The following is an 11,757-nucleotide window of genomic DNA, read 5'->3' as shown; positions in this document are numbered from 1 at the left end:
GTAGGCGATGTGGAGAATTACATATTTTCTCACTATAGTTGCATAATTGTACTAATCCCAATTTCCAAGAGCCCATGATGTTTTTAGGTTTTTTTGTATTGCTCAATCAACAGTCCTAAACCCAAAGGTATTCTATTTACTATATAGTGTTTTGAAAGAAGCAAACCCTCATATTTGAGCTGGAACCAGGAAATGTTTCACTTTTTTGTTTGATAAATGACTTGAATGATGAATGTACCATCAAAATTGCTTTTTTTCTGACAACTGACAGATTGTGTCCTCTGCTTTTGAGTATGTAGTAAGTTCACTCTGGTAAAATATTCAAAAAAATGGCACTAAAATACACTTATATTATGAAGGGTGACTGCTCAGAAAACAAGAACATGTTTTCTTACATCTTATCTGTTCACATGTTTTCCAAATTAGCTGTAAAGTGTCACAGTTTGATCGATGTCTATCAGTGCATACATGTCACTTTCTCTAGGTACAAAACCAAAGAGTAAAGTACAGTAATTGGATATTGTATATTGGCTGTTAAAGTCAATATTGGTACATGTACTTTATTTGTATTTAACAAGGAAATGAGACAAAAAAATGTGTCATTTCCATTATTAGGAAATTACAGGTGTAGCTTTGGCATAACAGTGCAGGTGTCATTGTGACGCATACTAAGACATCATGCCTGCACACGCCTTGTGGTTTTGTTAGCTCATCAAGAACTCCCAGACAGCCTAATACAACAAGGACAACACAGAAACCAGAGCACATACGCACCAGACAAGTCGGTAATCCACTATCTGGATTACTCAAACGATACCAAAAAGTTGCTCAATGTACAAGTCTGAAAGACGGCTGAGAGTTTTTGCAATTTCTTTCATTCAGTCAAATTCGAAACCTATCCGCACAAGCATCTGGGGTTAGCGGGGCCTTTTGGTGGCATGCGGCCCAAGCCAGGACATGTACCCTGCATGTCAGGTCAGTGATCCAGACATGTCAATCACCAACCAGCCACAACCAATGCCAAGTCCTAAGAAACCAGAGAGGAAAAGTAGCAGTTACAAACTGCTCTGGTTTTCCTTGTCAGACGGGTTTCTTTCCCAAGCCAAACTCAATCCACACGCAAAACATCTTGTTTCATAAGAAAACGTTGCCCAGGATCTATTACTTGAGTGATGAGTAGTTTATGTTTACAGATGCACCCAGTAGTAACCGACCCTGCTGCTCTACAAGTCCCTGCAGCTCTTGTTGCACTCGGAAACAGAACTGCATTGTAAATTATGAGGTTAAGGAGGGTTACCTTCAAACGTTTGTCAGGACTTGTGTGTCATAAAGTTTATAGACCAATTGTGTCAAAGACAACTAATTACATACTATTAATAATGATTTAACTATTTCCATCGGATGTTCTAAAGTGACTCTGGTTTTCTAGCATGTGGTTTCGGTCATCTTATAAATGGATCATGAAGCCACTGTGACATCATTCAAATTTTAGGCACAAAATCATCATTATTTCAGAAAAAAACAACATGTGAAGTTGTGTTTACTAGACCAATACTTGACTTGACTTTCATTCATGTAGTTATTGATGTGGCCAACATTTGCAGACATTTGTGGGGCTATTTCCATGAATTCACTCTGGCCATGAAATCATTTGAATATAAATAACAGTCAATATGCTCTAAGATGATAAGTAAAATAGCACTACATTTTGTGGAGTGGAGGGGAATATAACGTTCAGTCGGTCAACATTAATATTGAATATTCATTTGGGCATAATACAAATTACTTAAAATGTAAACCTGTAATTTGTTGTTTTCCCTGATAAGGTGAGCTTTCAGGGCCTTTGCAAACAAAATTCTTGACTCTTATGCCTACTTCAAAGGCTGTCGGAACTTTCCCCACTCGTTGTCAGATGAGTTGAACAACTCATCTCAATATGAAGAATAACAACGGAGATGGTGGAAAATTTACAATAATGATTGAGTTCCTCAAATGTAACTCAAATATTGTAGGCCCTAACTGATTAGACACATTGCATCACAATAATGATGCACCCAACATTACAAAAAACAAAATTATTATTCTGGGATCACCACAAAAAGTCTTTTTTTTTCCTTTTCTGAGGCTAGCCTACATGTCAGTCAATGGTTAAAATGGTGTCTTCTTATTAATACTGATGTAATTTCTATTCTCATATAACTCTGGAAACCTATTTATGTTTTTGACTAACATAACTGAAATATTAAATAATCATTTGCACTACATAGTAGAATAGCTCTGCCGTATTTGTTAAAACACTTATTGTTTAAAGTTCATAAACAAAAAGCACCACAATGAGTAGCGTTTCACTCTTTGACACTCGCAGAACGGAGCCTGGGAGGAGCACCTGAAGGCAGCATACGTGATAAACTGCTGTGGATGGGGTGTGACGTGGAGAGCAATCAGGGCTGCAGAGACAGAAGTCGGAGCTGAACTCACCACACATTTTACGGAGGGCTGTCAGCGCTGGATGCCACGGCGGAGTGTGAATAAGCGGCTTTTACACATCTGAACCTTCCGAGAATAACAAAAAAAAAAAAAAAAAAAGGAGAAACCCCGGAGATCAACGCTGGGTGGACCGGGGGCACATGGAAACGCGATGTTGCTGGAAATACGGCGGTGGACTTTATCATAGTTTCACTCGAGAGGAGGCAAAGTGAGCTGCGTGATAAACATGCTCACCCCGGTGCTGGCCTCCCTGCTGCCTCTTCTGCTTCTCTGTCGGATTTCTTTCTGCCAATATTCAAGCGACCAGTGCAGCTGGAAGGGCAGGTGAGATTAAATGTCCTGCTTATTGAATTCTTCTTCAAAATAAAAACATATTCCAGTAAAATCTAAATGCGCTGTAAATGCGCTGCGGCGTCCTGAAATGACTGTGACCGAAACTCAGAGACCGCGGTGATATGAAACCAGGCAGCGAAGAACCACAAATTAGGAGATTATACACATATAGAAATACTCTGGATTGTCTGGTTTAAGTTTATATTAATTTTGTTATATGAAAGGAAAATGAAAAGTACAAATGGGTGTAATTATTTTTTACAGACACGTGAGTTTAGGTCTGGGTTGTGCTGGATTTATGAATGAGTAATTAACTAAATGATTTGATGTGATTCATCTGGAGTAATATGAAGTTATAGTCATTGAATTATAACTCAATACATCCCATAATGATGAAATGGTGACTTAAAATCAGGTAATTTTTCATTAGTTTATAGTCTAATTTAGTCACAGGGTTATTCCCCCCACCCCCCCCCTACCCCTCCAACACACACACACACACACACACACATTCACAGACCTTTATCTACAGATTTTCCTACAGCTTCCCTACAGTTTTACATATTTTGTAACTCAGGCAGAATATACTGGAAAGTTTCAGCTCCCATCAAACATCTGCTGAAATCTGTTTTGCACTTGAGAGGCTGTGCTTCAAATAGTGTGGTTTTGTTTTTCATCCTCAAGTCAGGAGGGGTAGGCAATATTCAGCACTTTGAGCTCTTAACCAATAATCTGTTGTTCATTAGTGAGCCTCTTGACTAATCTCCTTTAATTGCATGCAGAAATGATGAAGTTAGAAACGGACTTAATTAGAGGCATGCTGAGGAGAGCCTGGTTATGAGGCTTCAGCTGCATATGCTCAGCATGTGCCACGGGTTACTTTAGATCTATGGCAAATTTGAATTTCATCATCTCATTTTCAGGAAACTGGGCGTTTCTCCCCCAGAGTCAAACCACTAGCTTGGCATGCACACGCTGGTAGACTGCTGATGGCTTCCTGCCTCTGGCTCTGCCACAGAATGACTGACAGACTGGAGTTTTCAAACCCTGACCAGGCATTAAGTTCTGGAGGGAGTCATTTGGTCATGCTGGCGCCAGAGTCCGAAGTGCTGCCCGGACAAGTCTCTTCCAGTCTCTTTGGTGGCTTGAAAGCAAGGGGAGGTTCGGTGCGTGACCTGCATTTGCACTTGCATGCAGCAGGCCCAGCTACTGTTGCTGCTGTTGTCTGCCCGGAGGCCCCTGTGTCCCACCATTCATCCATTTCTGCTTCCAAACTCTTCCCAAAGGCAGCCTGCCAGTGGTGCATTTTGCCAAAGCTCTGGGAGGAACAATGTGGTATGGGGAGTGTGTGTTGGAGCTGAGGTCATTTTGGCTGCTCCGGCTCGTGACTGGTCATGCAGCCAGTCTTGCGCACAGACGGCCCTTAATGCTTAGGAGGAATGTGGTCTAATGTCCACAGTCTTCCAGAGGTCTTCACCTTGGTCAGCTTGCTAATTTTTTATTTTAGTACTCCCTGTATGCCATATTAAAGAAAATAAGCATTTCCACAAAGAAAGCTATAACATTATTGGGTTTCTGTAATTCTACACCTTTCTTTTTTTTTGGGAAATTCTTGACAATGCCTGCTGCTTTGTTGATGTATGCTGACATCTGTCTCTTTCATTTCTTCCAGTGGTCTAACCCATGAGGGTCACACCAGGGACGTGGAACAGGTGTACTTGCGTTGCTCCCAAGGCTCTCTGGAGTGGCTCTATCCCACGGGGGCCATCATTGTCAACCTCCGACCCAACACGGTCTCCACTGCAGCCACCCGTCTCTCAGTTTGTATCAAACCCTCCACAGATTCCAGTGGCACCAACATCTACCTGGACCGCAATGGAAAACTGCGGTTACTGCTGCGTGAACAGGACCAGGCTCAGGGCAAGGTGCACTGCTTCAGCATTCAGGACGGGGCGCTCTTCATTGAGGCTGTCCCGCGCATGGACATCAGCCGCCGGATCACGGCGTTCCAGTATGAGCTGGTCAGCGACAGGCTGGGAGCAGAGGCGCACTCACTGGGTGGTAAGATACATCTCTGTTTTTTGACTTTGCCTACAGTACGATACAGTGTCAAACCTGTAAATAATTGTCTTGTATTTCATCAAAGTAGCCATTAAAAAGGTCTGCAGACTTGCTTCTGATTGATTCCCTCTAGAACTGGGTTTCTTTGTGCTTTGTCCCTGCGGCGTGTGCTGCGCACTAAATACAGCCATCTACTGGTGGAAACTTTTATTAAATTGGACTCTAATAGTAGGAAACTCAACATTTGCTCCAACACAGTGCTAATACTGAAGCCAAAATCTATTTATCACATAGTATTGTCTGTACATTTTGGTTTTGAAAGAATATAGTTCTTGTCAAAATCAAACTCTCACTCTGAGTATCAAAACATCACAAATTGAAGGCTTTAATGCTTCATGAAACTTTTGATTTTTAGGATAAAATGTTCATTTTTCAGCTCATTTCACAACTATTCAGACTTGACTTGGCTGTGAACGGCTGTGAGCTGTAATTGTTTATTTTTTATTTTTTTTTGCATGACTTGTGTGTGAAAGGCCATATCCAAACAGTAGAACAGTGGGCCTCCACTGAAAAACAACCTACTATTTTCACGCTGCGTACCTGCCAAACCTGCACAGTTTCAAGCTGCGTGACTGTGTTTTTTTTCCACCTAAAGCGAAAATATGAGTAGTATCGGCCCACATCTGTTTTTACGGCTCTCTGGGTCCACATATCCACATCCTGCATCGTTATCTGGCACAGCAGAGAGAGAGGGGAGAGGGTTAAAAGTAGAGGACTGAGCGTGGAGTTGTTTCCACCACATTAGTGCGCTCGGCTCAGCTCTGCAGTTTGATCTGGTGCTGTGATGTGGGCTGAGATAACACTGGGATGATTCACAAAGACAGTGGTCTCGTGTCATCTGAAGCCCTGACTGGTGGATTCATTGCTACTCGGCCTCTTCTCATCTTCTTTTTTTTTTCCTGTTTCTTCCTTCTTTCCTATCCTTTTCTCTTCTCTCTGACCCGCTGTGCTGGGATTGAGTTGCTCACCATCAAGCTGGAATGTATCTCCAACCAGATGTTGGGAGGACCTTCTAGGAGCATATAGGCTTATTTTTCCCCCCACTCCTCTTCTTGCCGTCACTCCCTCGGTCTGCCTTTCAGCTCACTTAAATTATTCTCCCTTTTTTCTTCCTCTCTCTGTCTCACTATTTCCTACCTCTTAATTTCTTTCTGTCTATTTATCATTCTTGTATTTTCCTTTTCATTCCTCTACCCTTCATATATCTTCCCTCTCTCTTCCTGGCTGTTTGAAGTGGTCTTCGTCTGTGCTGAGTAGTATTAGCAAGTTGTGCTCCATTACAGTGGAATTCATCAGGGTCCAGATGTTGGAGGGACACTATATTGTGCCCCTCCACTCCTCCTTCACCGCTCCTCCCATCCCTCATCCCTCTTTGCTCCTGTGAAGTGGTTCTGATCAGAGTGGCGCTGCATGCGCAAGGGCCAGAGAGAGATGCTGACTCGGCTCTCAGCCCATTCCTGCGGTTCTGTTTCATGTCTGACATGCGAGCCCTGCTCGGCTCTGCTTTGGAGGAAAGAAAAAACACTGCTGGGTTTAGGCCTAGGCTCACTGCTCCGTCTGATGCTATGGCAGCACGCAGGCTCACTTCAAAGGGCCTCTGCACTCTGCTCCAGGCTCTGGGCGAGGTCGGCCGCTCTGAAGTCTCCCGGCTCTCCAGCTGTTCTTAAGCCGCATGAGCTTGTGGCTGTTTGACCTCTGATCTCTGTAGTGATGCAGCAGCGCCTCGTGTTGCTACACAAGCTGACCTAATACATGCTCACCCCTCACCCCTATACCCTCAACTTCAGACAAGCCAGCTAAAAATAAGATCCTGCTCTTACAGATGACAGAGGGCACAAATCTCTTTAAGCATATTTTCATCCAGAAAGTGGATTAATCTTTGTACTCAGATTTATGACCAGATGTGTAAACTAGGGTGGTTTCCAGTGCGTCAAATCCACCTGAGTGAACCATTTGAATCATTCTTCCTCTAATTCAGCGGATAAGCACCCACCCTCAGCCCAGTGCTGACTCGACACCCCTCCTTCTGCCCCCACTCCTTGCCCCACCTACCCCTCTGTGCCACTCTGCTCGCTAAAGAAAACCACAGCAGGTTTAGGGCTAATAAAGGCATTCTGGTCAGGCCAGCCACAGGACCACCTGAGTCAACTAATCATTGACTTGACTGCTCTCATTTAAGGCCCTTTCTCCTGCTATAAAACACTCTGGAGGACGGCAGGCTGAGTTGTTGCTCTACAGCCACCAGTCAAAGGTGAAATCAAGCCTGGGGCAAGCTTTTAAAGGAAAGGACGTTTCATTTTATTCACTTTTTCTTTTACATCCAACTGTTTGCCCTCTAGTTATGATATCGTCCAAGAGAAGAAATTGTAAAGTGGGACTTTTCCTTTTTCCTTCTTATTTGCTTCTGATTTTCACTTTTAAGACCGTGAATAAAAAAACTCCACTTGATGTTGTAGTTGCAAATGTGTGCTGACTGTTTCAGTCCCAGCAGGCTTGCTAAAGTGCTAAAAAGACCTCAGGTCAGCGATGAAGCCTTTCCTCATCTCTCCTTCTCTCCTTATCCATTTCATCTGGTCCTTGTTTGTCATGGAGTGTCAAGGGGTTCCTGTTGTGGTGGGGAAGCTGACCGAACAGCCCCCTTGGGCATTAAACGTGCGCGCACACACACACACACACAGGCACACACATCCACTCATCAGCGTTTTTTAATGAGTAGTGATCAGTTTTTTTTTTCAGCCGCGTGCCCGGCTCTGTTTGGTGTAAAACCCACAACTCATGACAGCTGACTTCCCGCTCTGCAGCCTCTGCAAATAAATAATAATCTGTGGGGATGGAAATTACTGTGACCCCAATTTTTTTCGTATGTGTATGTCTTACATGGCTGGCCCAACCACAGTTGTACATTTGTCTAAGTTGCACTCAACTGGAAAGTAGCTGACCTGTCAACAAGATTTTTATCGTGCTGCAAGACCGAGAGTGCTAAAGAAATCATGGGCCTTTCCTGTTTCTGTTTGTATTTCTTTACCAAATTTTGGCTCCAAACTCATCCTCGCTTTCTCTCTCTATTTCCTCGTAGCACCCTGTCAGCCTTGCAGCGACGCTGAGATGCTTCTAGCAGTCTGCACCAACGACTTTGGTAAGTTACAGCACTGTTTGGGAGAATTATAGGCTTCCTGCTGCTGTATGGTAGGGCAGAAATGTCCAATGAAAACACCATTCTGTGTTTCATGAAATATAGCCATGAGCAGGAAGTAAATCTAGTATTCTTGCTTTGTGTTTTCAGTGGCACGGGGCAGCATTAAGAAGGTGGAGCAGGAGGAGGAACACTCGTCTGTCATTGTGCAGATCAGTCGCCTCTACAGACAGAAGACCCAGGTCTTTGTTTCTGGGGGTGTGAGGGCACGGAGCTGGACTGGCCGCATCAAGATGCCCCCACAATGTGGGGTGAGGTCTGGTGATGGGGAGTTCCTCTTCACTGGGACAGTGAGATTCGGGGAGGCATGGATGGGCTGTGCCCCACGCTACAAAGACTTTCTGCGGTTGTACCATGAGGCGCAACAGCAGGGGACCAACCCCTGTCATGTGGACACTGACTGAGCAGGTCACTTGCCAATGCTTGGAAATAGGACAAGTCCTCACTGGGTGGGGAGGAGAGCTGAACCGAGTGTTCACGCTGAGGAGAGAAAGAGACTGACAGACTGGTCCAGTGGCGCAGCCTCTCTCCTCTCCTGCTGTCTCAGACTCTTTGGAGACAAAGAATGGAGCTCCTGAATGTTGCCAAGCAGCATGCTAGCCGGACTCCAAGTTGAACGTGATGCAAAGAAGAATGTGTTCGGACTGCCTTTCTCGCAGATGGGGAACTCCCAGGTTTTAAATGTAGCAGACCCTGTTTGGTTATTATGTGTATAAAATGTGAATGAGCATTGTATATTTTGAAGCTCCACATGCTTTGTAAAAAGCTCGATGTACAGTTCTGAAGTTATTTCTTATGAAAGAAATATATAAAGTGAAAGCCTCTTTTTATTTTGTTTAAAAAAAAAAAAGATTCACAATTTAATGCCTGAATTTATGTGCTTTTCAGGTTGTACAATTGTAAAAAAAAACAAAAAACACACCAAAAAAAGCAAATCTTTTTTTGCCCCATGAGAATAAAAAGATTTATTCCTTGGAACAGCGTTCATCTCTGTGGTGTTCATATGTAAAATAAATAATTGAATAACTTAAGCAGACCACTGTTTTTGAATTTTGACTTGTGACATAATTGACTTATTGTTAGCAGTGATGATTTTAAATCAAAATCATCTTGACACACTAACGTTATAAGCCCTCACATCCTCTGTTGGAATAAAAACACTCTCATATGATATGTATTATCCAACTCTCCAAGGTTCACCTCAGCCTTGAGCTCGGACCGTCTGCCAGGGGTACAGAGAGATTGATATCAGAGAGTTTGGGTGGATTCCTCTGCGTTGGTTCCTGTGGTGATGGGGGTGGCCGTGTCTCAAGGTCAATGTGAAAGGCCTCTTTGTTCCAGCGCAGCAGCCTGGTATGAGAGAGAGAGGACTGAAGACAGACCTGAATACAGCCCTGTGACTGGGCACGCAGCAGAGAGCAGCACTCTCCAACCGCACTTCAAATTTTGATTGGCGTGTACAATTCTGCTCAAGCTCCCTGTCAAAATGAAGGCTTTTTATTTTCATCACCTCAAATAAAACACAAGCAATGAATCAGGTTGTTGGAACTCCACCACACCAGATGATACAGCCTGCGAGCCAGGCCTGTTCAGATGACATCCAGTTCACGGCAAAGGCTCTTTTTGTCTGCCTTTTCACTTAAACGGAAATGCACCTAGAATGTCTTTCACTAAGTTGCCCCGCAAAGACAATTGCTTTTCCAGACGGCGCTGTGCATTGAATTGAATGTCTGAATTCCAGCTGAAAGCCAGCGGTCCCAGAATTGCACACTGGGAAAGGCAAACAGAGTTTCTATGGTAACGATGCCTTACTGTGAACCTTCTCTCTCTGGCTTTAAGAGTAAGAGCTGAGGAAGAGGAGGAGGAGAAAGAGGGTCAGTGGGCATTTCTTGGCTGTTCGGTTCTTCGCTGGTCCAGCTGTCCTGGTTGTCAGACCTCCTGCTCGCCTTCCTCCCTGGCCAGTCAGCCTTTCTCTGCTTGTGCCATGCACATAATCAATACTGGTGGTGCTTTCTATCCTGTGCAAACCAGCACATTAGTTTTTTCAGCCCTCAGCTTACAGCAGGAGCATCATTCATCCTCTAGCTCTTTATTTTCCATTTATTGTCACACAGGTTAGTGTAAAGTCAAACGTGCCCGTCATGCTATAGTGCCGCTATTATTAGTGAACAGAGATCATGCTTATAATCATGATTTAAACCTGCTACGTGTTGGTGACCCTTAAGTTATAAACAAGACGGCACATTAGAAATCTTCATCAGAAATATAACAGTAATCAATGGCAGTTTTGTTTTTGATCAATAAAAGGTGTTCGTATCTGTGTCACTGTACTGGCTTTTGTCACTGATACTGCAATTTGATGACATTTTATACGCAGGATATGGGAATGTTCTACATTTTAGCAGATATTCGTCCAAGGGATTTGGCTCTAGTGTCTTTGGGTGCAGCTCATTCAGTTAATCTGACTGAGTATCATATATAAGCACACACACAATCGGTTGCAACTTCATGGGCGAGGTCAGATTTTGTCGTGATACCAGTTGTGAAGGACCGGTCTTAACCAGATGTGAATATGTGGAGTCTTTGTGCTGTCAGTGTGATTCAGTCAGAAGTCACTGCATGGTCATCTCGTGGGTGGAATTAAAAAAGAGAAAGAAAAAAACAAAGTTGAAAGCTGAAGACATGGCAAAGTGCACTGTCACTTGGCAGAAAAAGGGAATTAAATTAACGAACAGGAGAACCCCAGCAGATAGAAGAGGCCTGTGAGCTCAGTGTAGTGGCTAATATTTTATGCCTCTTTGGGGAAGTGCTGGAATGTCGGGAATGTGTTGACTTCACACACATACGCGTGCGCAGCTTCCCCCAGCCCTGCCGCCTTGATTAGCCGGAATCAATAGAGTCTCTGTGGTTTTTGTGTGTGTGTGTGTGCGTGTGTGTGTGTGTTAGTGTGTATGCCTGCACTGTGCGCGTGGCCCTAACCCTAGCACACATAAACACAACGCCCCAGCAGAGAGATAGCCGCCACCCACACTGAGCCACAACTCGCTCTGCAGCTGCAGTCCTAACACCTCCAATCTGACACAATGCCGCCCTGACACTTCTGTAATGCGGCCTTCACATGTTTAAGATAGCGTCTTCAATTTCAGGTCCACAAATCTGATTTAGAATCACATAAAATACTGATTCCATAACATCATTTTGAACATTTAACCCACTTCAATTTAGGATCGCAGGTTCCTCACACTGCTGGTGAAATGTTGAGGCCTAAAATTGCATAATAATTTCACTTAAAGATCCCCTACACATATATTTTAACACATACAACAATACTAATTCTAATAATTTGTGTAAAATATCGTTTTTCTGCATGAACTTGCTAAAAAATTCTTACAAACACATCTACACGTTCTCCCTCATCGTGAATATTTTTCCTGTCAAAAGTTTAACTGCTGGATCCAAGATGCCTCCTACTTCTTTTAAGAGTCCTGTAGTGCAGTGTATATGCACTGGGAGTTTCAAGTTTCCACATCACACGTGTGTAAGTCGCATACTGGAGCACGAATAGCTTCTAAACTAGTGATGTCATAAAATCCTGCTCCTACTTGCACATTTTAATCTCAGAT

At 43.5% G+C, this 11,757-nt stretch overlaps 1 protein-coding gene across 1 annotated transcript; it reads left to right on the top strand.

Annotated features, from left to right (window-relative positions):
* Positions 1–2,368: 2,368 nt before the first annotated feature.
* metrnla (meteorin like, glial cell differentiation regulator a) lies at positions 2,369–9,165 on the top strand. Its single transcript, XM_042391621.1, has 4 exons — positions 2,369–2,811; positions 4,493–4,881; positions 8,018–8,077; positions 8,225–9,165. Exons 1-4 carry the CDS (start codon positions 2,714–2,716, stop codon positions 8,536–8,538), a joined length of 861 nt encoding a protein of 286 aa, XP_042247555.1. The 5' UTR covers positions 2,369–2,713; the 3' UTR covers positions 8,539–9,165.
* Positions 9,166–11,757: the final 2,592 nt, after the last annotated feature.

Source organism: Thunnus maccoyii, chromosome 18 (assembly GCF_910596095.1).
Source record: "Thunnus maccoyii chromosome 18, fThuMac1.1, whole genome shotgun sequence".
Lineage (NCBI taxonomy): Eukaryota > Metazoa > Chordata > Actinopteri > Scombriformes > Scombridae > Thunnus > Thunnus maccoyii.
Note: the sequence above shows the minus strand (reverse complement) of the source record. Positions and strands in the feature narration are given on the sequence as shown.

What these genes read in the sequence shown, in the direction of transcription:
- metrnla (XM_042391621.1), top strand. Translation starts at nt 2,714, where the DNA reads ATGCTCACCCCGGTGCTGGCCTCCCTGCTGCCTCTTCTGCTTCTCTGT. An exon ending in CAGTGCAGCTGGAAGGGCAG is followed by an intron (nt 2,812 to 4,492) that starts GTGAGATTAAAT and finishes CATTTCTTCCAG; the next exon opens with TGGTCTAACCCATGAGGGTC. An exon ending in AGTCTGCACCAACGACTTTG is followed by an intron (nt 8,078 to 8,224) that starts GTAAGTTACAGC and finishes TTGTGTTTTCAG; the next exon opens with TGGCACGGGGCAGCATTAAG.